Source organism: Chrysemys picta, chromosome 1, assembly GCF_011386835.1.
Source record: "Chrysemys picta bellii isolate R12L10 chromosome 1, ASM1138683v2, whole genome shotgun sequence".
Classification (NCBI taxonomy): domain Eukaryota; kingdom Metazoa; phylum Chordata; order Testudines; family Emydidae; genus Chrysemys; species Chrysemys picta.
The window spans coordinates 330,156,367-330,183,093 of record NC_088791.1 but is presented as its reverse complement, the minus strand read 5'-3'; the positions used below and the strand labels follow the sequence as shown (position 1 = coordinate 330,183,093).

At 42.7% G+C, this 26,727-nt stretch overlaps 1 protein-coding gene across 4 annotated transcripts in view; it reads left to right on the top strand.

Annotated features, from left to right (window-relative positions):
• LOC101933817 (N-acetylated-alpha-linked acidic dipeptidase 2) overlaps positions 1 to 22,158 on the top strand; it is a 40,774-nt gene extending 18,616 nt beyond the window's left edge. For 2 of the 4 annotated variants that reach the window (XM_008171841.4, XM_005304061.5), the window contains 8 exons: positions 2,497 to 2,560; positions 5,459 to 5,526; positions 11,623 to 11,714; positions 12,983 to 13,073; positions 14,850 to 15,114; positions 17,876 to 17,957; positions 18,551 to 18,643; positions 20,150 to 22,158. In XM_008171841.4, coding sequence (XP_008170063.2) covers positions 2,497 to 2,560; positions 5,459 to 5,526; positions 11,623 to 11,714; positions 12,983 to 13,073; positions 14,850 to 15,114; positions 17,876 to 17,957; positions 18,551 to 18,643; positions 20,150 to 20,339 — 945 coding nt within the window. In that variant the 3' untranslated portion in view covers positions 20,340 to 22,158. Of the gene's footprint in view, positions 1 to 2,496; positions 2,561 to 5,458; positions 5,527 to 11,569; positions 11,715 to 12,982; positions 13,074 to 14,849; positions 15,115 to 17,875; positions 17,958 to 18,550; positions 18,644 to 20,149 lie in introns of all 4 variants that reach the window. The other 2 variants (XM_065581675.1, XM_065581674.1) reach the window with 1 other exon arrangement.
• Positions 22,159 to 26,727: the final 4,569 nt, after the last annotated feature.

The following is a 26,727-nucleotide window of genomic DNA, read 5'->3' as shown; positions in this document are numbered from 1 at the left end:
ACAAATTGAGATTCAGAGGGGCCAGACATCTTTTTGTGGATGGCTTTTGCCTCCTGTGGGTCCCAGAGGTTTGGGTGCTGGACCCAGGGCTAATTCAGTTGTGGGAGCCCTGACCGCCTGACTCTGAGTTTCCCCATATCTCTCCATCAGAGAGGGGAATCTATGGAGTTTTCCTCCCACTTCTCTCTTCATGGGGGTTTACCATGAGTGAGGTAATCTGGGCCTCAGTTCTTATGCTGCAAGTGGATTGGTCACCCCTACTAAGAAATGTAGGACTTAATCAAAATTGATCTTAACTCACTGACAAACTGAGGTTAAAATTAGAGTGGAAAATTTTCTCCATTGGAAAATGTTGGTTTGTTGAAATCAAAAACGGTGGGCAGGGGAAATTTTGATTTTGATGAAATTTCATTTTGAAACAATTTGTTTAGAGACATTTTGATTATTTTTTTGTTTCAAAATAACTTTTCATTAAAAAAACTATATTATATTTTATGCTGCTGTATAGCATTTAAATTCATGTGCCTACATTCATAGAATCATAGAAGTGTATGGCTGGCAGGGACCTCCAGGGGTTATCTTCTGAGTCCCTCCCCCTGCGCTGACATTGGAACAAAACCAAAAACTACAAAATACTGTGACAAATGAAAATGGAAAATCTTTATTCCTAATGTCCAAAAGAATCCTGTTTTCCTGCTTGATGGCAAATTTGAGGTTCCCACTGCCCTTGAACTTCTTTCACAAGTACATTCTCCAATATACAACTGAAATAGACTTGCCTGCCCATTCTGCTTAATGCAGAGGAAGTTTGGTCACTAACAAGAAAACCAAAATTAAAGTGTAACAACAGTTGACTTGAGGAAAACTAAATTTTGTGGAGTAAATATTCATCCCAACTAAACTCCAGTAGTAAGAAGCATAAAAACTCATAGCTAACAGGACTGAGCTCCAGTGAATGTAAAACGTTTAAAAAACACCAATTCTCATCAAGCATGTCTGTTTCTACAGGAGTATAATAGAATTTCTTTTTGTGAATCATTGTCCTAAGGTACTTTTGGTTTGATAATTTAATACCCAGTTATCCATTGTTCATCCAATGGCAGAATCATACTGAATCTCTGGACCCTAACAACCTCTCAGACTTTAGCCCCAGTTTCTCTAGTTTATTGCCTTTTAGCTTCATTTTGGTGCCATCTATTCCCTCCCCCTGAATCCTGGATTAGACTCTGACTCTAGAGATGCTAGTCAATGCTCACATTAAAGGTCCTCTGCAGTTATTTACCTGGACAATCTTTCATCCACTAAGTCTTGAGGAAAATTAACCCTTTGCTCATTAGGTGAGGGTTGTGAACACAGTATCTGAAAATGTATCAGTACCCCCTAGTTATGGAAACATCTGTTCATAAATGAAGTGATTCATTCAAATCAAGAGGCTAGTGAATATATATATACACACACACATGCTCAGTCCTTCCCTTTATTTTTCTTTTTACACAGACACTCTGTCTCTCCCTCCCTCCCTCTTGCTCACATGCACACACAACATTGGAGAAATCATCCATCAGATCATTTATTTTATCATATATTTATTTTTACATTTGATTCTTATATCATTTGTACATTATACTACTTTACAATAGAAAATTACCAAATAGAATGCTTACCAAAAGAAACCAGTTAGAATATCAATTGACAAAGCCAAGTACCGATTTAAAAACCGATTAGAATATTGAGTACCAAATCACTGCTTACAATCAGAATACCAATTTCAAAATGAATTACCAATTTGTAAAATAAAAATAGTGACATGTAAATAGTCAAAATCAGAATGAAACATTTTGATTTACTTGAAACACATTTATTTTTGTGAAACTTCAACATTTTGTCTTTTCATTCCAATTCAGATCTTTTTTTTCTTTTTTCTTTTTTAAATGTAAGAGTTTCCTGTGGAACAGAAATTCCAAATTTCAACAGCTCTAGTTAAAATGGAGTTGAGTCTGAGAGCCCATATTAGTAATTCAGGGTAAGACACAGAAGAGGGATATTGTAATTATCCCAAAACCAAGTGTTGCAAAACCACAAAATTCAGAATTAATCTTAATCTTGAAAGAAATCCAGACAAGTCAAGCCATGGAAATGCACAATAAAGGCACCCATACAGGCTTAATTCTGGCCTGTAGTGACACCATGCAATTATAATAATACCACCAATAGCCTCCCCACCCCATCTTCCTTCTGATGGAGCTGCAGTTGGCACCTCTAATATTTCATGAATGGCTTGAAGATCAACTTTAAAAACACCACAGCTAGCACAGCTGAATGTCATGCTCCCTGACCACTGGCCAATCTTATTCATTAATATAGTTAGGCATTTATATAGTACCTCTCACCTTGACTGGTCCAGAACCTCTTTGTTTTTTATAGTATTAATGGTGCAGCATTACATGATCACATATTATCAGTAAAGTAAACATGTTTCCCTTTTCACAACTACAGGAGAATGCTAAAGTTCTTCAGAAACGGGCCGTTGCTTACATCAACACAGATTCTTCTATAGAAGGTGTGTTTAAAATTTTTTTTTAAGTCTATTGGCTTCCTAGTTGTAGGTTAACATTTTGCTGCATATTTGTTACTGCCTCAAGGATTTGTGATGCAAGGTACATAACAGGATATTGAGAATGCACAGAGGCAAGTTTAGGGTAGAGTGGAGAGAGAATCCAACTCGGTTCTCATACTATTTCCCCCCGGCAAATAGCACCATCATGAGCTATGTACTTGGGGAGAGATCTTTACGCCAAAGGCAGGTGATTATATAAATATACCTTAAATATGTCTCCTGAAAAGGTCAGGGTTTAATATTGATAGTTTAATGAGCTCAGCAGTTTAACTCAGATTTTAATCTATTTCATCGCTACATTTGCTTTGATATCCAGTTTGCTATGTAGTTTATGGAAGGCAATGTTCACTGTACCGGCCTGACTCCTTTTACTCAATGGAGTTCTGGTGTAACGTCTCACGGTACAGTGTATTGTAGTATCACAAGACAACTCACATTATCGCTTTAAGCTTTGAGTTCACTGGGGATGGAGTTCACCCTGCTGCCACAGACCCCTGCCATGAGCTGAGCTCAGTGTTCTGTCTGTGCAGAGATGTGCCAGTGGAGCCGTTGCATAGGCAGCCTCTGTGCTATGTGCGCTGGGGTGGGGTCCTCATGCCAGCAACAAGGGGAGGTTGAGAGTGGCCAAGAGGGGAAGTGATCCAGAGATGCATGGTTCAGCTGGCCCTACCACACCACTCAGGTCCTGCAGAGGGCGTATTAAGGTTCTGACACACAGGAATGCTGCTAAGAAACTGGACTTTATTTGCAGGCCCCCAGCCACGTGATCTAAGTCAGAGTGATGACATCAATACCCCATCACATCCCAGTGTTCAGTGACACCAGTGATTATTGTTGGGGCTGCAGCTACCATTCCATCCCTGGGGTAGCAGCCAGGGGAGAGTGGGTGCTGTGCTGCACCGCGGCCTCAGTTTGTTAGAGGGTGCCACATTCTATCTACACTTTGTCCATTAAAACCCACTTACTCTGGTTTCTTTACATGAGTGAAGTAGGGTTCACCATGAATGTTTAATAGTTCAGTTTTGTTTTGGTTAGCAGAGAATTCTCTTCATCACACAATGATTGGAAACAAAAAAACAAAAACAAAACCTGCTTTCTAAATGCTCAGTAAGAATTGGGGACAGGGGCGGAAATCAGAGCGGTTCCTTCAATTACACAGCCTACATGCTGTGTAAAAAGTAGATCAGACTTTTAGCCTATATTTCATGCCTACAGAAGATCTTGCTGCTGAAAGAATAGCTTTCTCCCTACTTCATATTCGCAGTGTGTATTGTAACACATCTATTGGAGACGATTTGAAGCCAGCATGCTGTTGCAGTGCCAATTTGCTTCCAAATCTTGATTATGCAGTGATGCCTTTGTTTATGTATCAAAGCAAAATATGAAAGTAAAGCATTGTGAAACCTATAATAAACAAAACTGGCGCCACGCTTCAGTGCACTGTTTTAAGTACATTAGTCCTCTTTCCCTTGACTCCAGGCATTTGAATCCCAAATGGAGTGATAGCATCTATATTCCTTGGAGGAATCAGTTAGTACATCACAGTACATTCTGCACTATGCCAAGTACAGTACAGCACATTTATCTTATTCATTGTCCTTTTGCACAGAAAATGATTGGTGTCCTTTGAGAACGTTGCCTTGCATCTAATTTCCAATTGCTAAATATACAAACTCCTTGGCTATGCTAGCTAATGTAACCCAGTGTTCTTTTCCATTATTACATTACTGTAGTTGTCTGACTAGTTTTAATGTGAATTTCATTTGTCTGTTCAGCCAGAAACAATACACAGCTCTAAAATATTATCAAAATCTGCTAACCGTTCTAACAAAACATAAACTATCAGATGTGGCAGAGTTCTTATATATCCCTATGTACCCACCATTTGTCGCTAGAGTTTACAGTCTGTGGGTATTATTGGATTCTCTATCAGCTGATGTTAGATGATCATCTAACATTTTCTAGGAAGGCCATTTTGCACTTTTGTCTGGTTAAAAGATAGTGACCGTTTCTTTTGGCTGTGGACCTTGCTGCAATAATCTATGCCTTTGTCACCTGAACACTGGCTCGCTGTAGTGTGTTCTATCTTGACTTAAATCAACTTGCAAACTAACAGTGGTGCAGAATGCAGGAGCAGACACCTGCTGGTTAACTAGTGCATTTTGTGGAGAGCAAACGACAGGCAGCCAATGCAGATTGCAGAGCACTGCTGTTTTCTGGGTGAAGTTGAGGGTCTTAATTTTTACATATAAAGCTCTAAATGGCCTGGGGATCGCTTACTTGAGAGCTGGTCTCTCGTAGTGTCTCACTGCTGTAGTTGCGGCCAGCAAAGGCATTCATTATAAGACAGAAGATAAATCCCTCATTATAGGAGAAAAGCAGCCGCTGGCAGGATTTCTTCTGTGAGGGGATTTCCACCCTGGAACTTGCTTTCCCTCCTCCCAATCCAAAATAGCACAGATTTGCTGATTTTTAGGGTGCATCTGTTCACACAGGAAAGAACCAAATGGGGTTGGTATGTGTGGTGAGGGTGTGTATAATTTGGAGGGGGGGCAGGGGAGGGGGGTTGATCTTGAGGATCAACGGCAGGTCTAATTTTTATGGTTGTATTTGGAATCTGTGGCAAAGATGAGTTTAGGAGAAGTGCTTTACGTATTGTAAATCTAACTAGACAATCTGTATTTGTAAGTGCTTTGCGCCAAGACCTGCAGTCCTTACTTAGCTTAAACTCCTCTTGGAGTCAATGAGAGCTTTACCCAGGTGAGAACAGCAGGGTTTGGTCCATTAGCAGGGAGTCAGAGCCACTTAAAAAAGATTTCCCTGTCTGTGTTTGGTTTTCAGGCAACTACACTTTAAGAGTTGACTGCAGCCCCCTTCTCTACAAATTGGTGTATAATCTGACAGAAGAGGTACAAAAGCGAAGTGTTTGCTGCACATGACTTTCTGATAACTGAAGTCACAAACTTACTGCAGATTAGTTTGTAGCCTGCAGAGGCACTGATCCTGCTCCCATTGAAGTCAATGGCAAAACTTCCATTCATTAGGACATGATCCAGGCCCACAGTTGCTCTTCAGTGGTCTATGGAGGATGAAGAGTATTACTAAAGGAAACAAAACTATACTACAGTGTATATTTTTAAACACCAAGAAGAAGATAATCAACCCACTAAAAGCTAAGTTATTGGACAAGTAGACAGGAAGCTGGAAGGAATTAAAAATGGGATTTAAAAAGAAATCCTGAAAATGGAAGAGATTTAAGACAAATTGGCTTGGTGCCCTCCTTACTCTTCATCTTATCCCCCTAAATCTTTTCTCACACCCCCTCCAAAATGCCTCAGTATTTATCAAAGGATTAAATTATTCTTCCAATGAGTCAGATATACCCAATTTGTACAAATGGTGTCCCAGATAGCTATCCTTTTCTCTTTCTTTCTTAGTAATGCTCATTAGATCTTCTGTTACTGTAGATGGCAGGCACATTAAAGGATGCTGCTTCTCCTTGAATGCATATAAAATGTGGCTCTTCAGGTGAATTCATTCTACTCATTTAAGAATGAGAACTGACAGTTTTCAAATATATAGAGCAAGCTTCATCTTGCCATACAAGTGACTCTTGTATGAATTCTGGGCTTGTGAATAGTGGAGTTTAGTCACCAAAGTGCCTCATCTTGAGCCACCTCCAGAGGCAGATAGCTTAATTCACTTTCCATCTCCAGTCTTTGACATTTCTGCTGGACATCTGTTCACTTGGAACTGGACTGAGATCACCCACTCATTGGTCCCTGCAGTGGATATCAATTATTGGCACAGACACAAAAAGTTGACCCCCCACTGAGATATCTAGTGTCTCCGGCTATGAAAGACTCTTCCTAGTCTGAGTTGTTCTCAAGCGTAAATCATACTCCTTTATGCACAAAGTAATGCACAAGATTTCCAGGCTGTGTGCTTCTTTGTTTCAACTTTGTGTTTCCTTCTTGTGCATTCCCCCTCCCTTTTCAACTTTTCTTGTTTTTTTTTCTCTCTCTCTTTTGAAGAGGAAAGGGAAGTGTTTATGAGATCATCAGCACAACAGTAACACTTCACACAATGAAGGAAAGGCTGTTTTACTTGCAAACACTCCTACTGCTGAAAGAAACAGATTAGGATTGCTCCCTTTCCTCATTCACCAGGGAGCCATCTGCAAAGAGAAACAGACTAAAAATGCTTTGGGTGAAAAACATTGTTAGTGGTTCCGGCCTCCACTGTTTTACATCTCACCTTAAATTAGGCATGTGTTTAGCCAGATAACTTCCATCTAAATACCATCAGATGCTTGAGAGACATGAGCATGTCTTCTTTTGGAAAAAGCTCCCATGCCTCTGTTAAGAGCTTGAATAATACATAAGTGTAGAATAGAACAACGAAGGGCCTCAGAGGCGCTCAGTAATTGAATGCTCTCTCGGTATCAGGGAATTCCCAGTACTACGTTATATTCATTCATGTTTTCCACTACTTCATTTATCATAGGGATGCATTTATTGTCATTGAAAAGCCCTGTCTATTCTCTGAACGGTTTGAAGTCAGTCTTGGAATGATCTGGGTTGTTGTTTTTTTTATTAGTTTGTAGATGAAAGACACAACATTATTCTGATTCTTTTCCTTTCTCTGCTTTTTGTCTTCATTCAAAGAGCAGTTTCCCCAGTTTTTTTGTCTGTTCTGCTGTCTCCATCCCTGAGGTAATCTAATGGCTCATTTCCTATTTCTCTCTGTTTCTTCTTGCTTTGTCTAAGTCAACTGGAGAACATCCTCATCCTTCTCGAGGATACGGAAGATTATGATGCATTTATTCCTCCGGTACAGCTAAAGCTGCTCATCGGACCCTAAGGAGAGCGGTTACCTTTTTATGTCCTGGAAATGACTGTTTATTTTCTAATGTAGCTATTCACCTCCCTAAATTCCTTAGGGAAGGACTGGCCAAAAACTTGTGTAGGTTGTGGAATGGAGAGCCACATTTTCACTTCTTCATCCTTCTAAGTGCAGGGCTGGTGAAAATCAACAAAGAACGGGACTTGAGCCCATGACAGCTATACAGGTCAAAGAGCCATACACAGTCCTATACCCAAACCTAACCAGATGCACAGAGGCACTTTCCCCTACCTGCTCATTTAGGACTTCTCCTCTTCCTCCAGATGTATTTTAAGCTCTTCATTTAAAGTGGTAGAGGCTCATTAATGTCCAGCAATGGCCAGGAGCAGAGCTGTGTGAACAATGGATTTTTCAGTTCACTGGCCATTTTGGGCTCTGCATTCCTTTGCTAGCATTAAAGGATAAAGGTCACAGTTGAGGGCTCAGCATCTCTGTCTTGAAGAGCTCTGAAGGCAGGAAGGCATGGAGGCAGCAAGAATGGGGTGGAATAACTGGCTAGGCAGTAGTACTGCTGAAAAATATCTGGGGGGGGGGGGAAGTCATAATGAATCACAAATTGAATATAAGCCGACAGGGTGATGCAGTTGTGAAAAAGGTTAATATTACTCTGGGAAGTTTTAACAGGTGTGTCGTATGTATGACATGGGATGTAATTGTCCCACTCTACTCAGCACTGGTGAGGCCTCAGCTGGAGTATTGTGTCCAATTCTAGGCACCGGAATAGGAGTGACCAGGGGGCCATAGCCCTCCCACTTTTCACAAGGGGCCCCGCCCCTCCCAGCCAGGCTGGCAGCTGGAGCCCAACTGTGGAGCCCGGACAGCTTTGGGGCACAGCGCTACAGACCCTCCACCTGCCTGGGGTGGGAGGGTCGAGAGCAGTACCCAGCCTATGTCCCCGCTCCGCACTGTCCCCCCCCCCACCCACCCTCAGGGCAGGAGGATCCACAGATCCCCACAGCAGCCCAGCCATGGTAAGAGCCTCATGAGTAGCTGTAGGGAGCTGCACCATAGACCCTTCTGCCCCGGGGGAGGGGGCATGGGGCAGGGACACGGGCCAGGGGCTGCTCTTGACCCGCTTACCTCGGGCAGGTGGAGGGTCCACAGCGTGGCTCCTCACAGCTGCCCATGTTACTCTTACCATGGCTGGGCTGTGGTCCCCCAGACAGAGCTGGGTCCAGGTAAGAGTCATGCATGGCGCGCAAGCAGCTGTGGGGATCCGTGGACCCTCCTGCCCTGGGTCCACAGCACCTGCCTTGCTCTGGCTTCCAGCTTGGCTGGGGGTGGGGCCTCGGGCGAAAGAGGAGGGGCGGGGTGGGGGGCTCTGCCCTCCCCCACTTCTGGGCAGGCTCTGCAGCCCTTGCGTCACACTTTAGGGAAGATGTGGACAAACTGGAGACAGTCCAGAGGAGAGCAACAAAAGTGATGAAATTTAGAAAGCCTGACCTGTCAGAAAAGATTAAAAATACTGGGCATGATTAGTCTTGAGAAAAGAAGACCGAGTGGAGTGGGGGGGATCTGATAACAGTCTTCAGATATGTTCTTCAGTTGTTCTCCATGTCCAGTGAAAGTAGGACACGAAGTAATGGGCTTAATCTTCAGCAAGGGAGATTTAGGTTACCATTAAATTTTGGAATAGGCTTCCAAGGGAGAATATGGAATGCTCTTCATTGGAGGTTTTTATGAACAGGTTGGACAAGGACCTGTCAGAGAGGGGCTAGGTTTACTTGGCCCTACATCAGCTCAGAGGATTGGATTTGCTGATTTCTTGAGGTCCCTTCCAGCCCTACATTTTTATGATTCTGTGAAATTCAGAGAACAAGCACAGACAACCTACCTCTAGTTATCCTTAGAAATTTAGAATTGCAAAAAGCTGCTCAATTTATACTTTTTTTTAAATACCAAGCTTTTATTTTTATCTTAATTTATCTAAAATAGTGACCTCATTTATTTCAATGAGAGACTAAGGGATCTTCTGTGCCTTCGATAATAGTGCATGTAGCTCCCTTTGAGCTGTAAAGGAGCAACTTCGGTAGTGATTGGAAAATGGGACTCAATGGAAGCCTTCCACAAAAGCATAGGCCACTGGGATGCAGAGGGACTAGGTTCGTTAGTGTTGAAATGCTAATTAAAATGTCATTGCTTTGGGGAAATAATTGAGAAGCAAGAAAATGTACCACAAGGCCCTGATGCAACAAGTCTGTGCCTGGATTGTCCTATGCAGGGGGACAGCACAGAACCTTTGCACCTCTGCAGTCCCCACTTAATCCTTCAAAACAAGGGTTGAAGTGGAACCTGTGCCTGGTGCTGGCCCTCTGTGTAGGGTTGAATTTCCTCCCCCCGCCCCCCAACACAGCAGGTGTGGTAGGTTGTTGCACGTCAGTGCAGATGTGAGTGGAGGCTATGGGTAAAAGCAAGGTTATACACTCGGCATAATCCTTTACGCTGGGCTGAAATCAGTCTTAAGGCCCCTTTACCCCCTCTCCCTTACAAGTTATAAGGAAGAGTGTGGTGAATGAGGTAGAGATTTCTGAGGAGGGATGAGCTTAATTAAGCATGATCCTCAGCATGGAATTGAGATCCTTAGTTACTCCCGCCTCTCTCTTTGGCCCTACACCCACTGCAAGGCAGGAATCATTTAATAGCCACATGGCAACACTTGCATTAATACAGGATTGGGTTCTCTTGTCCCGTTCGTCACATTTTAGCCTGGGCCTATACCTGCCAAACTCTGCATCGGCACTATAAAAGATCAACCCTGAAGCTATGCGAGAGCCTAGGATTGGATGTAAGCCACTGCAAACCTGAGGTTCTATTCAGCTATTCCTGTGCTGTGGAAAAGACAAAAAATGGTTTTTACATTACCTGATAATGGTTTGGCCGATAATGTCAGGATAAAGTCTGTACTGGAGCACGGAGCACTTGGCTGTAGAGTTCAGCTTGCTCCTGCGGAGGTCTCATTTTGAGTTTAGCCCCCAAACCTGAGCAAAGTGCTTGGGAAATGATAGCAGCCAGGCAGTTATTTCACAAGCTTGATTTCTGCTAGCTGCAGGCATAATCTCAGAGGTCGGAACCCTAAAGATTTTCAGTCTGGCGTGTATCTCTAAAGCTATATATGTCTGTAGATATTCAATGCAGAAAGTGACCCCCTCCAGTATTCTGAAACGGTTCACTCCCAGCTTTGTAGTGCTTGTGTTTGTGAAATCTCCAGCTTTCCAGGTAACAAGCTCAGGCTGCTTTTGCAAGCTCTGCTTGTCAAATCACTTCGGTTTGAGACCGGTATTGAAAGGACAAGATTATCTTCAGTCCTCGCTCTTGAAGGACAGTCTGGTGGTTGGGGACCTGGGTTCAATTCGCGGCTCTGCCACAGATACCCTGTTTGACCTTGGGCAAGTCATCGAATAAAACCTCTCCGTTTCCCCTCTATATAATGGGGATAATAACGCTGACATTGTCAGTCTTGTCTATTTAGATTCCAAATACTTTGAGGTAGGGACTGTCTCTTACTATGCACAATGGAGCCCTGATCTCAGTCAGGACTTCAAGGCACTCCCCTTATATAAATAATTATTATTATGGTCCAGATCCTGCCGTCCAGTGCATCTGCTTTTCACTCCTCCAGTAGCACAAAGCATCCATAATGTAGGCTCAACCTATGTGTAGAGAATATCGCCCCTGGCTAGGGAGAACCTTGAGTGGGCTAGGGCTGTTGTCTCCCATCTCCTACCATAGGAGGCATTCCCAAGGGGAAAGGAGTGTGGTCGGGGCATCCCAGGCTGCCACTCAGAGCATCCCTAAGGGCCGTAGTCCAATGGGCATAAGTCAGAGCAACCCTCAGCACTGCTCTAATTTACACCAGTGCTCTGGCCAGCCCCAGCATTGGGCTGGTGTCAAGAAGCCCCGCTCCTTCAAGTTGTTCCAAGTGCATGATGTACGTGGCTCAGGATCGGGACCCATAGATTATAAATAACGTGCGTAAAGCCACATATGTGTTAACATTTGAGATCAGGAATAATGCAGATTAACGATATGCATCTCCTCTTGATAAAGTTCAACTGGAAGCGGAGACACTTTCATTTCGAGCATGTGCTTTGCCTCCCCAGATTGCAAGCCCTGATGAGGGTTTTGAAGGCAAGTCTCTCTATGAAAGCTGGCTTGAAAAGGACCCCTCAACAGAAAGTAAAAGTCATCCCAGGCAAGTTCATGAAACTGTATGTTTTTTTTTCCCCCTTCCCCCTCGTCAGTGTTTCAAATGTGTTGTCTTTAAAAGCATCGTTGCCATTGATAGTGATGATACAAAACTGTCTGGTAGCAGGTGAGTAGCTAGCCGTATCGATGACTTTAGGAAATGTTTGTGCAAAGCCACATTGGCAGTACCTGTGCCAATTACTAACCAAAAGTTTAAATGTCCTGTTAATAACACTTTGGAAGACGATCTAGTGCTGCATTCTTGTTAGGTTAAACAAATTTTCGTTAAAAGAAACTACAACAGTAAAGAAGGAGAGTTGTTCTTGTACTTCTCATTCTTTTTTGATTCAGTTGACTATAAAAGGCCATGACCTACTATATATACAAATGTGTACTTAAATTCCTTTAAATATGCAAGGTGATCTACAGTGAATGTTGCTATCTAAATTAAAACATCCCCATGGAAACTATACAGTTGTTTACATGCTCCTGCCTGCCAAGGCTAAAATCCTTACTCACAAGATGGGACAAATCATGTCAGTAAGGTAAATGGAGTTTAGCCCCTAATGTTACTTGGTTCAAGTGTCCCAAGTCTGTTGCCCCAATCTTGTAGCCCCTGCTCACATGAATTCAATGAGGTTTCTCACCTAAGTAAGCGCTAGGATCAGATTCCCTGAGCAGATCCTCGGCTGATACACATAGTTTTATTGACTTCAGTGGAGCTACAGCAATTTGAGGAGCTGGCCTTTATTAGATTTCATTTCGTAGAAGCATGTATACGTACAAATAAACAAATCCGATCTAGAATGACATGCTTTTCCCCTCCTCCATATACTTGTGTGTGTTGTTCTGTTTCCTTTCCTCTGTGTTGCCGCCTCTGCCCAGCAGATGGTATTATCCACTTGAAATTAACACCAGCAACAGCCTCTTCCGCAATGGAAACTATTTGCAAGGCTTTGATTGTACAGTGGTCTGCCACATATAAACACATCTTTATATAGTCTCCCAACCGATTTCAGTCGACAGTACATTATTAATGTTTGAGATCACCAAGATGCCCCAGGTCCCATTCTACAGCACTCTCACATCAGGCTCAATGTGTATCCTTTTCCAATGCATTCTTCATCTTAATAGCCTTACCTCACCATTATGACCTTGCTTGTCAGAAGCCTTGTCCACAATACTTTGGAAACTCGGCTAGCAACACCTTGCATAATCATTCATGCTAGGTCTAACTGTCGCCTCATTTTGATACCTTTTCTTTCCTGCATGTAGAATAAACAACCTGGGATCAGGCAGTGATTTTGAAGCTTATTTTCAGCGTCTGGGAATTACATCAGGCAGAGCCCGTTATACAAAGAACAGGGTAAGGTATCCAGATTTCCTGAAAACAACTGATACTGAGGTTTGGCTTTATTTTGAGAACAGTGACTCTACCGTGGGATATTCAACAATTAAAAAAAAAAAAAAACTGTTTCAAAGTGTTGGTCCTGTGCTCACAGAAATGCAATTTTGGAATTTGTGAAGAAACAAACACTGGAAGGACAATTCACCCATGATGGTGATGTGTTCATTCTAAACCTCTAGTTACACAAAGAGGGCCCTTGATGAAGAAGTGTAGATGGAGTCAGCTCCTAGTCGCCGCTGTCATTCCCACACACATCACATTGTCCCCTTGCATGTATTTTCTTTCATTCTAGTGACACATTGCCTCATAAGTGAAAAACCACACTTGTAACCCACCACAGTAAGGGAAAGGTTTGTCCAATTTTTCCTTTAAACTACAGTTTTATGTTTAAGCCAGTTTACAAGTGTTTCATTAGCACTAACGGTCAAGGTCCTACAATGTCAGGGCCAACTGGAATTTAAGACTGAGGCCTTGTCTAAAAGTTTTGTCGTTTTAACCATACGGGCATACTGAAAGCTGTAACTTTCTCTTGCTCTCTCCCCCAGATATAGGCACAATTACACTGACATAAAAGGGCTTATATCTGTATAGCTTACTCTGATTCAGTAAAGCAAAGTGATCCAAACAGATACTGGTATGTAGTAGCATAACTGCATCAGCAAAAAATCACACTCTTTACAGACATAGATAAGTCAGTAAAAATGTTTAAGTTTAGGTCAGACTGTAGACATTTGGTAAAACTGAATCTTTTTGGAGGAAAAAAAATCAAGCTGAGATGCAGAAGATATATATCTAACAATCCTAATGAAGTTCTTTTAAAGATTCTAGGATCATTATTTGTCAAGCTCCATATGTTTGCATGATGCTTTACAGAATACAGAAGACTCGGGGCCTGATTCTTTACCATTCAGTATCCATAGCCATTTTAAAATGTGTAAGATGGGTATGAAGTGCTTCCAAATCAGAGCTGTAGCTTTTTTTTACTACCCACTTAGCACAAGTGTAAGTGGTTACACAGGATGGAGTGGACAATCAGGCCTTAGCTCTCTGCCCTGAGGAGGTAACCTATGGTTTTAAAATATGCTGTTAGTTCAAGAGCAGTTGGGAAGAGACACTGTCCATAAAGAGATCAATGTTTGAAAGAGGTCAGCATTGGAGGCTGTTTTTTCAGGGGGAGGAAGCATGCATTTCAAGGAGGAAGGCAGCTCAGCACGTAAGAAGTGGAAGATAATTCTAAGGATAGAATGCTGGATGAAGGAGTGGAGCATACAAGGAAAGAAGACAAGAATAGAGAATGGAAAGATTATAGTTCTGGGGCAAGATGATGAGGAGGAAATGAGGGAAGAGATGTAGGTGGTGGCTGAATTGCACAAGATCCAACGGGACTACTGTTTTGCACTTGTGCTACTCAAACAACCACATTGTTTTGCTTGTTGGCAATGAGTCAGTGGGTATTGGAGCTCAGGATGGGGCCAGAAAGAGGCCACCATAGACAGACAGTAAGGATTGCTACACACTTTTTTGTTCTGCCATAGTACCCCATGAATTTGGATTGCTTTTTTCCTCATAGGAGCCTCACACAAACAGCAGTAAGGACAGTAATTCATCTGTGTCTGGAAAAGAGCTATCGTGATATGGAAGTTGTGGTGATCTATTGTTGGCCATTTCTAACCAATTTCATCCCTCAAACTGGCTTCAGTTACAACATCTGAGACTTTGTTCATTCTTTTTCAGAGAGCAGACAAGTTCAGCAATTACCCAGTTTACCACACCATCTATGAGACTTTTGAGTTAGTAGAACGATTTTATGACCCCACATTCACGAAACAGCTTACTGTTGCCCAGTTACGAGGAGGACTGGTGTATGAACTGGCAGACTCCCAGGTCATTCCTTTCAACTGCCAAGATTATGGAGAAGCCTTAAGAAAATACACAAATAGAATCTATAATTTGACCAAGAAACATGAAGAACAGGTAGAGACTTACGGAGTGTCATTTGGTGAGTAATGACCATGCAGATATTAAACGTTTATATGTCCTGAGTGCATCAATTAGAAGTACACAAAGGGAAGAAATATGGTTGTTGTATCTATGAAGCTGGACTTTGAGTTTCAGTGTAAGCAGATCTGAGATATCAAGGATGAGGCCCCACGCTTTCTTTATAGCTTGAAGCCAGTTGTGGTCACAGCAGGCCTTCTTTGGCTGAACAATAAGTAATGCATACTGTTGCTTTGAAGCTAATCTCTGTTTCCTAAGCATATACCCATAACTAGTTACATTCATTAGCATGAGGCAATTAATCATTCCAACAGTTCACAGATAGTTTACTATGTGGAATTTACAAGTTTCAAAGAGAAATGAGGACAATAATATTATTACACCACAAGTCCCATCTAAATGATAATATTCCCTTTTGATCTCTGAATCAATAGACAACATTGATGATATCATTAGAGACAGGAACAAAATTTTAGCATCTACAAGCTAATTAGATCATGTTGTTAAACTTCTAACAAGATAAAGATAAACACAGACAAATATGACAATAGAACCTCAGAGTTACGAACACCAGAGTAATGAACACCAGAGTTATGAACTGACTGATCAACCACACACCTGATTTGGAACCAGAAGTATGCAATCAGGCAGCAGCAGAGACCAAAAAAAAAAAAAAAAAAAAGAAGCAAATACAGTACAGTACTGCGTTACTGCATTAAATGTAAACTACTAAAAAATAAAGGGAAAGTTTTTAAAAAGGATTTACAAGGTAAAGAAACTGTTTCAGTGTTTGTTTCATTTAAATTAAGATTGTTAAAAGCAGCATTTTTCTTCTGCATAGTAAAGTTTCAAAGTATATTAATTAAGTCAAAGCTGTAAACTTTTGAAAAAACAACCATAATGTTTTGTTCAGCCTTGCGAACATCCTCCATTCCTGAGTGTTCATAACTCTGAGGTTCAATTCAAATTTCTCTCCCAATCAGAGATTCCAGAAAGCGGAGCTTAAAGAAACATAAATTTTGTACGTATTGTGATTTTTAAAAAAGAAGTAGAGTGAGCAACACTGGCATTGTTCGTGATAAATAAACTTGTATGTTTTCAGGAGACCTTTTCCGTAGTCAGCCCTCTCCTGCTTGTGAAACATGAGCAGTTGCGAAACGGTGGCTAGAATGTCAACAATGGCTAAACGCTGTCCTTTCACGTACACACAGCTCCCATTCAGTGTACAGAGGCAGCCAAGCACAGAAACCTTACATTGGGGGGGGTGATTCAACTCTCTTGATACAAACAATCAGAGGGGAGGTGGCTTTATATGGAGGGAGCTACTTTAGATTTGCCAGGGCTTTCTGAAACTCGTGGTTAAATTTGAAATAGTCTGAAGCTTCCCTTTTGCCTACAGAACTTGTATGTTTGGCAAGGTTCTAAAGTAGGGTTACCATACGTCTGGATTTTCCCGGACATGTCCGGCTTTTTGGGCTCCAAATCCCCGTCCGGGGGGAAATCCCCAAAAGCCGGACATGTCCGGGAAAATCGGGACATGCGGGCGGTGGTGCTGGGCCGGGGGCGCCGGGGGGGGCCGGGGGCCGGGGGCACCGAGCGCCGGCGGGGCCGGGGACCAGGGGGGTCGGGGGCCGGGCCGGGGGCTGGCGGGGCCGGGGGCCGGGGACCGGGGGGGCCGGCGGTGCCGAGCGCCGGGGGGGCCGGTGGGGCTGAGCGCCGGTGGAGCCAGGGGGGTGCTCGGCCGGGGGGTGCTGAGCGGGCCGGCGGGGCTGGGGGGTGCTGAGCGGGCCAGGGGTGTTCGGCTGGGGGCCGGCGGGGCCAAGGGGTGCTCGGCCGGGGACCGGCAGTGCTGGGCGGGCCAGGGGTGCTCGGCTGTAGAAATGAAATAGACACCGTTATCCAAGTCCTGTCCACCCTGGCTGCGGTGGAACCAGTACAGCTCTGTGTCTGCGTAGGGAGAGCCTTCCCCAAGGGCTGTGGCTGCCCTGTATGCCACAGAGCTAAGTCCCACAGGGACTTTTGCCAGTAGCCGTTAAGAGGGCTTGAGTGTGTTGCCAGGGAAAGAGTGGGGACGAGCTGGGGGGGGGGTGTTCTGCAACTACAATGATCCAACGGGCCTGCACTCCCACATAATGGGAGACAATCCAGGTGTTGAGTAGCAGCTGTAGAATGGCTCTACCACCATCCTATGCCTTGGCCGGGAGGGTTCCTCCCCAACGGGATCTCGCTACACCAAGTCTGTCTTGATATGGACGGGGAAAGAGCTCACATAAAACAAGCAAAGGGTGGGGTGGAAATCTCCTAAGGTGAAAATGGTGCAATCCTTGCACAGGCAGGCACAAGTGCTGGAAACGTTGATACATGTCAAGTTTCTTCATGTAAAGTCTGCAGTAAAATTAAAATTGCAGATCCAGGGTTTTCCTCCTCTCCATCCACCCCAATCTCAGAACTTGCTCTTTGCCAGAGGTTCCCCAAGAATCGTTCTCAGCATATTTAAATTAAATATTATTTTAATGCTTCTTTATAGAAGTTTTATTAGACATTCTTCCTCAGCACTGCTGCCATAGTTAAAATAGGTTTTCCATGTTACGAGAGGGCACTGCAGCCCTTTAAAAGTCAGATCCAGAAGAAATGGGGAAGCCAAGGATTCCTTGTCAAGTCAGTAAATAAAATAAATACATGGTTTTCCTCAATAAGTGAAATGTTTATTGTTCAAGGCTCTGTGTGTGATGCTGAAGTAAAAAAGGACTTTCTATTTATAGGTCCCCTTTTTTCTGCTGTGACGAATTTCACAGAAGCTGCTGCTGATTTTCACAGAAGACTTAAAGAGGTTGATGTGAATAAGTAAGTTAAAAAAACCAGTCTTGACAAATTCGCCTCCATGCTCCTCAACTTTGTTTGCTGAGGGCCAAGTCCTGCAATCCTGAATCAGGCCTTGGTCAGCAAAAACTGACTTTGAAATCAATGAGTTTTGCCTGAGGGAGGACTACAGGATTTGGACCTCAACACATTCTGTTTCCTGGGCGCACTCACCAATGAACAGTATGAGCTTTGTGATAATTTTAGTGAAAATCTTATATAATGTAATGAACGTATTTTTCACGTAAAGCAGCAGCTAGTGAAAAGTTAGTATCTTCTTGAATCCAGGTCTCCCACATCCTAGGTGAGTGCCCTAACCACAAGGCCATTGCCTATTCTGGGGTTTGAAGGCGTCTTCCTCTCTCTCTGGTTTTGACCAAAACTTCGCCTGAGAAACCTTTCTTTGTGAAAGTTTCATCAAAGCCAGTATGTTCCCAGGAGCAGTTTTGGTTTCACCTAATCAGCTTTTCTGACTAAAAAATAATGTTGAAAAATTCTCAACCAGCTCTAGAAAACCATGTAGTTCATACATTTTCATGCATTGTTGTGTGAAATGCTTCTGTCTTCATCCCCCGCAGTCCAATTGCTGTGCGAATCATGAATGATCAGCTGATGTTTGTGGAAAGAGCTTTCATTGATCCTCTTGGTTTACCAGGCAGGAAATTTTACAGGTAAGGTAACAAGTTATGCAGACTACTAAAAAGCATTGATTGTGCTATGACTCTTCAACTTTTTCATATTATGAACAGCTTCCTAAAATAGAAGTTCTCTTGTAAACACCTCCTGCACCTTCGCCGTGGCATCGAGAGTGCTTGGTTACAAGGAACAGTAACTAGGACAGTGCTAAAGAAATAAGATGAAAATAACTGTGCTGGTTACAGCAGTGTGAGGACATTCGTCTGCTGATTCCATCCCTCCTGACGGTGGAGCAGATTTGGGAGAAGGAGAGGGTGCTGAAAGACATGAGGTTGTGATCTACATCCTTTATGTAGCTCAATAACACATTTGGGCTATTGAGCTTCTCCTGTTGGGTGTAGGACTGTATTTTTAGTAATATTAAATGTCCCTGAATTTTGGTCTTAGATTTCAAAGCATTTCACAATCTTTAACACATTTATCCTCACATATCCCTTTGAGGTAGGGAAGGGCTGTTAGTGCCCAGTTTTTACAGCTGTGAAACTGAGATACAGAGAAGCTAAATGACTTGTCAAAGGTCACAGGGTAAAGCAGGGATTGAACCCACGTCTTCCCAACTCCTGTGCTAACCATTGGACCATCCTTCTTGTCAGCTAGTAAGGTTTGCTTATATCCTAGGAGGATTTTCATTTGAATGCCGTAATGCTATTCTATCTTACAAGAAGAGTACATTGTAAGATGTATAGTCATAAAGCTATGGTGATAGAACAGTTTCCCTCTTTGGTGTCAAGTGTATGGCTATACCTCATTTTGCCCCAATGCCTCAGTTTCATTGAAGTACGCAGTTATCTGAGAGAAGGGATGCCAGTGGTGTGGCCCTCTGGCCAAATCAGAAGTCCTCCAATCCCAGGGCACACAAAAAATTTGATCATTACCTGTTAGGTTCACTCCCTCTGGGGCACCTGGCATTGGCCACTGTCGGTAGACAGGGTACTGGGCTAGATGGACCTTTGGCCTGACCCAGTATGGCCGTTCTTATGTTATGTTCTTAAAATCCAAAGCCAATCTTTATCTGTTTCTAAGCTAAATAATGTTCAGGGGTCTTCAAATGCCAACAGCCTTCCAGGAAGCAACCGCTCACCCTCCCACTACTAAATCCTTCCCTGTGCTTGCAAGGGTTTCAGCTGGAGCTGCTCACATTTTTTTTCCCCACTTAGTGTGACTTTTTGGACAGCTCAGGTTTTTGCATCATTCAGAGTGTAATGCTATTTCAGCTAAGCAGAGAAATTCAACTTGGGGCAAACATGAAAGGGGGGAGCCAGTAATTTTTCATTTGGGCCAAAAAATGAAATCAAAATCCACTGAAACTTCAAATGATGTTAAATTCACTGAAAATTTACTTTAAAAAAAAAACAGCTCTAGTTCTAGCATAATTTTTGCTCTTTCTCTCAGGGATTCCCCCCAGCCGTGTCTCAGTAGCTCCCCTGGTTCTCCCTAATATCCCTCCTTCCTGCCTAAGGCTTTTTTCTCTTTCCCCACAGACACATTATTTTTGCTCCGAGCAGCCACAACAAGTACGCTGGAGAGTCATTCCCAGGGATCTACGATGCCGTGTTCGATATAGAAAACAAAGCGGATCAGCGCAAAGCCTGGGAAGAAGTAAAGAGGCAGATCTCCATTGCAGCCTTCACCGTGCAGGCTGCAGCAGGGACTCTGAAGGACGTAGCATAGGGACAAGGCACCAGCAGGCTTGAACACATGGCCTAACTCTTAAAAAAATGGCAGTCAGTGTACTAGACTTCCACTTTGTGCATAGTATTTACTCGGGTTGCAATATAACCAGCCTTTTGCATACAGAAGTCCCCTGGGAGTTAGTGAGAGCTGTTGGTGTTATGGGACTGTTGATTAAGGAACCAGTGTTGATTCTCTGAGACTGGCAAAAGATCCACTAATTTTGGGACCTCAGTTTTTGGGTTCTGAGCACTTCTGAAAATCAAGCTCCCAAGCTGCATCTGCACTAGAGAAACTAGAACCTGCCACTGGTGCAGTTTTGTTAGTGGTAGCAGGTGGAAGTCATAATGCAGACAGATCTCAGGGGTTTAACACCATGTGTCTTAATGGTGTTCTGAGCAGGATTAAACAACATGGTAAGAATGCCTGAACTCTGTCCGCACTAGAGCTTCCATCACTGAGGCAGCTTTTGCATTGGGTCTGATCCACTATGGCTACGCCTATGACCTAATTTTCCTAGTGTGGACAATGATTTAGGGCATAGGAATTGCAATACTGGATCAGACCCATGGTTCATCTAGTCCAGTATCATGTCTCTGACAGTGGTCAGCACCACATGCTTCAGAGAAAGGTACAAGAAACTCACAGCCATCCCCTCATAGAGATTGATATACTGTGCATCATCAGGCTTTATCTCCCTACCCATAGTCTTTGATTGTGGGTGTGATTATAAAAGATGGTGAGCACCCACAATCCCAACTTACTTCAGTGGTATTAGGTGTTCTCTTCCTCTGAAAACTCCAGTTCTAGGTGTCCCATGCTGCACATCCATAATCAGTGAACAGTTGACAATGTAGGTCCAGATGCTTTTTATGCCATTTTAAAAAATCAAATGAAGTACTAAAAAAATCTATTTCTATGCAGAAGTTTTGAAAACCCTTAGGCTGAGATTTACAAAGGGGATCGTGGGGGAGTTAGGCATCAAAATCCCTTTTTGAAATTTTCCTTCTGAAAATCCCAGACTTATGCAATATCACTACCCAGGTGCTTTTAAGAGGAAAAAGAACCAGTAGAGAATCACTATCCCTCCTGTGATGAGCTATCTGCTCCATTTGTAACATGCCATTACTTTCCTCTCATCACCTGTTATTCATCGTGCCCTCTTTAATTGGGAAAGCTATTTTATACCATGCTCTCACCCACCAGCTGATGTCTGATGACAGAGGCGGAAAGTGTTTTCCCAGAATGCTATTAATTACTGTTCTGAGCAGAAGGGATGGAACGCTCGGCATTTCTCCTTCAACTTCTACAGGACTAAACGACACACAATTTTTGTCTTCTGATGTTCCCAGTTAAAACTTTAATGTGAAACTTACAGTTATTTTAAATTCCGGGGATGAAGGAAGAAAGTAAAATGACCAGACAAAAAGGGAACTGAAACGCTTTTCAGAAACCATACGCCGATATAAAAAGAAGAAAATATTCTAAGAATGGGGATTTTCCTCAGTGACTTGGCCAACATTCCCTCTCTTCCCCAGGGTGTGCAATATAGTAGCTTACCTTCAGTTCCCAAGGTGGCTGCATTTCTGTGGCTCTGGCTGCATATAAGGGTTATGAGGTCTTTCAGGCTGTCGATATAAATGGATAATATTAAAAATCACTTACACTACCCTCCACAACTCCATTTACACAGTGCCTATGTTTTGATTCATTTATTCAACCTGTCTGAAGCAATGTGTGGGTCATGTAACTGAAAAGCATCCAATCCTCAGCGTTTAAAGCCTAACATGGGACAATAAAGCAGTTTGACAAAATTAAATTTGGATGAAACTTGATGTTTGGTTTGCTAGATGTCTCTCAGAAAAATAACTTCAGGGAAACCCTGCCAAATAGTTTAGCTCTGCTGTTTGAAATGGTCAGTCAGTTTTTAATTCATTTTCACTGGAAACCAGGAGGAAAAAAGCCTTACTATTAATGAGGTGGGTGGGGATGCTAAAAGGCAAGTTCAAATCCAGCCCAGGTTGACAGTGATCAACCATTTAGTGGTTACTTTAGTGCCTTTTGTCCAGATCCTAGGGAACAGGTGTCAACATAAGAAAAATTTCTAGCAAAACTAACTTTTAATTGCCATCTGTATTCTCAGCCTTACAAGAGAGACCATAGCTTGAACCAGGTTAAAGACTGACCTATCTTGAATGAGTGTGTTCACACAAGAGTTTAATGCAGTTAAAAACATAAGAACGGCTATAGTGGGTCAGACCAAAGGTCCATCTAGCCCAGTATCCTGTCATCCAACAATGGCCAATGCCAGGTGCCACAGAGGGAATGAACAGAACAGGTAATCATCGAGTGACCTCTGTCACCCATTCCCAGCTTCTGGCAAACAGAGGCTAGGGCACCATCCCTGCCGGTCCTGGCTAATAGCTATTAATGGACCTATCCTCCATGAACTTTAGTTCTTTTTTTAACCCTGTTATAGTCTTGGCCTTCACAACATCCTCTGGCAAGGAGTTCCACAGGTTGAACTGCGTGTTGTGTGAAAAAATACTTCCTTGTTATGAGAAGGAGTAAATAACACTTCCTTATTTACTTTCTCTACACCAGTCATGATTTTATAGACCTCTATCATGTCCCTCCTCAGTCATCTCTTTTCCAAGCTGAAAAGTCCCAGTCTTATTAATCTCTCCTCATATGGCAGCCATTCCATACCCCTAATAATTTTTGTTGTCCTTTTCTGAACCTTTTCCAATTCCAATATATCTTTTTTGAGATGGGGTGACCACATCTGCAAGCAGTATTCAAGATGTGGGCGTACCATGGATTTATATAGAGGCAATATGATATTTTCTGTCTTCTTATCTATCCCTTTGTTAATGATTCCCTACATTCTGTGCGCTTTTTTTTTTTTTTTTGACTGCCGCTGCACATTGAGTGGATGTTTTCAGAGAACTATCCACAATGACTCCAAGATCTCTTTCTTGAGTGGTAACAGCTAATTTAGACTACATCATTTTGTATGTATAGTTGGGATTATGTTTTCCAATGTGAATTACTTTGCATTTATCAATGCTGAATTTCATCTGCCATTTTGTTGCCCAGTCACCCAGTTTTATGAGATCCTTTTGTAGCTCTTTGCAGTTTGCTTGGGACTTAACTATCTTGAGTAGTTTTGTATCATCTACAAAATTTTGCCACCTCATGGTGTATCCCTTTTTCCAGATCATTTATGAATATGTTGAATAGGACTGGTCCTAGTACAGTCTCCTGGGGGACACCACTATTTACCTCTCTCCGTTCTGAAAACTGACCATTTATTCCTACACTTTGTTTCCTATCTTTTACCAATCCATTAGAGAACCTTCCCTCTTATCCCATGACAGCTTACTTTGCTTAAGAGCCTTTGGTGAGGGACCTTGTCAAAGGCTTTTTGAAAATCTAAGTACACTATATCCACTGGATCCCTCTTGTCCACATGCTTGTTGACCCCCTCAAAGAATTATAGTAGTTTGGTGAGGCATGATTTCCCTTTACAAAAAAACATGTTGACTCTTCCCCAACAAATTATGTTCATCTTATGTGTCTGACAATTTCATTCTTTCCTACAGTTTCAATCAGTTTGCCCGGTACTGAAGTCAGGCTTACCAGCCTGTAATTGCTGGGATCACTCATGGAGCCCTTTTAAAAAATTGACATCACATTAGCTATCCTCCAGTCATTTGGTACAGAAGTTGATTTAAATGATAGTTCTTCAGAACTCTTGAGTGAATACCATCTGGTCCTGGTGACTTAATACTGTTTAGTTTATCAATTTGTTCCAAAACCTCCTCTAATGACACCTCAATCTCGGACAGTTCCTCAGATTTGTCATCTAAAAAGAATGGCTCAGGTTTGGGAATCTCTCTCACATCCTCAGCCATGGGGACCGATGCAAAGAATTCATTTAGTTTCTCTCAATTACCTTATCATCCCTGAGTGCTCCTTTAGCATTTTGATCATCCAGTGGCCCCGCTGGTTGTTTTGCAGGCTTCCTGCTTCTGATGTACTTAAAAAAAATTTTGATATTACTTTTTGAGTCTTTGGCTAGCTGTTCTTCAAATTCTTTTTTGGCCTTCCTAATTATATTTTTACACTTCATTTGCCAGGGTTTATGCTCCTTTCTATTTTCCTCACTAGGATTTAATTTCCACTTTTTAAAGGATGCCTTTTTTGTCTCTCACTGTTTCTTTTACTTTGTTGTTTAGCCACGGTGCCACTTTTTTGGTTCTCTTACTACGTTTTTTAATTTGTGGTATACATTTAAGTTGAGCCTCTATTATGGTGTCTTTAAGAAGTTTCCATGCAGCTTGCAGAGATTTCACTAAATCACTTCACATTTACATCTTTAGTTTATTCAGATCAATTTTTCTGGCTGATCCCCTTAACTATGAGACACAATACTTAAATTAAGTGGGAGCATTTCATTATTGAACTCTTTGCTGCTGATACTTTTGCATCTTTTGAGCCTTATCAAAGCGATCTCGGTCTCCCGCAGAGCAATAGCTAGTAAGTGGTAACACATTCAGCCACTGGGCAATAATTTATTCTTGGATCAACTTCACAGAAGCCTCTAGGAGTTTCACCAATGATTAACCCACTGCATCTTAACCCTAAAACCATTCCTATCTCACACAGGTGAGAATCAAAAGTAGCTCCATCAAAGTAGTGGAGCGACAGAACAGTAAATCTAGTAAGAAATCAGGTTTGAAGCCACATACAGAGGCAGTGTGAGGGTACATCTACACTTACCGGAGGGTCTGGCGGCAGGCAATCGATGTTCTGGGATCGATTTATCGCGTCTGGTTTAGACGCGATAAATCGATCCCGGATCAATCCCGGAAGTGCTCGCCGTCGACGCCAGTACTCCAGCTCGGCGAGAGGAGTACGTGGCATCGACGGGGGAGCCTGCCTGCCGCGTCTGGACCCACGGTAAGTTCGGACTAAGGTACTTCGAATTCAGCTACATTATTAACGTAGCTGAATTTGCGTACCTTAGTCCGAAGTGGGGGGTTAGTGGGACCAGGCCTAAGTTACATCAGTAAGTCAGTTTAAACAGGTGCAACTTACATGCCCTAAATGGTTTTGTACCTATGTACCACACAGCCTGTGTCTGTACCTGCTACTGCCAGTGCTGATCCATGGAGGTAGGTTGCTAACCTATTAATTCTCTGGTTTAAAAAAAGGGGGGGTTGTTGGCAGGGGATTTTCCCCAGGATGAATTCTCTACATTAAAATGTTTCCTGTGGGCTGTGAGAGACTGAATTCATTGACCATCAGGCCACAATCTAAGGCTCATCTCTTTCCTTGGTGAGGGTTGAAAACTATAGGTTTTCTGGGCACCTTAACGAATAATCTAATTCATTATTAGATAGTTCATTATTTCTCTTGCAGGGTTTGGCTAATTATTTCTGAATCTATTGTGTGGTGTTTCGGAGAGGAGTTATATACTTCTAAATAAACACAGCTCAGAAAAAGAGAGAGTAGTGGGAAAAGCAGCTCACAGGAGGCTGTCAGCAGGAAGAGGCTCCCTCTCTTTTATCTGATATCCTACTGACAGATGCTTTTCTTGCTTGCACCAGCTCCTTCTGCCCTATAGGCGTATAAAGTCACACTTAGTTACAATGACCTACTGATGTTATTTATGCAGCCATTTTCATCATCTCTAAACTAGGCCATATTCTTAGAGTGAAACCTGAGCACAGCCCTTGAACTGTGGCTACGGCTATAACCCCCCTTTCCTTAATCTGTAGGCAGCAGATTGCCAGGGTAGGAAAGAATTGCCACCAGCTACTAGTGCCCCAAGGAAAAAAGTCTGACGTTGAAGCCTGTGTGTTATCTGAGAGTTGGTGACAGTCAAAACTAGCATATTTCTAACACAAGGATGGATGGATGGATGTCAGTCAACGATTTTGAGTGGCTTTGGAAGAAACAATAATAGTTCAAATTGATCCTGGTGTAATTCCTGGTGCTTCAGTGGATTACAACACTGATGATTTTGTCTCATTCATTCTTGATGTTAAAACCCACTCTAATTAACTTGGTTTTCTAATATTTAAATCAGAATGCTTTTCACTGAGGGTATGTCTACACTACGAAATTAGGGCGATTTAATAGAAGTCAATTTTTTAGAAATCGATTTGATACAGTCGATTGTGTGTGTCCCCACTAAGCACATTAAGTCGGCGGTGTGCGTCTACAGTACCGAGGCTAGCGTTGCACTGTGGTAGCTATCCCACAGTTCCCGCAGTCTCCACCGCCCATTGGAATTCTGGGTTGAGCTCCCAATGCCTGATGAGGCAAAAACTTTGTCACGGGTGGTTCTGGGAACATGTCGTCAGGCCCCCCCTCCCTC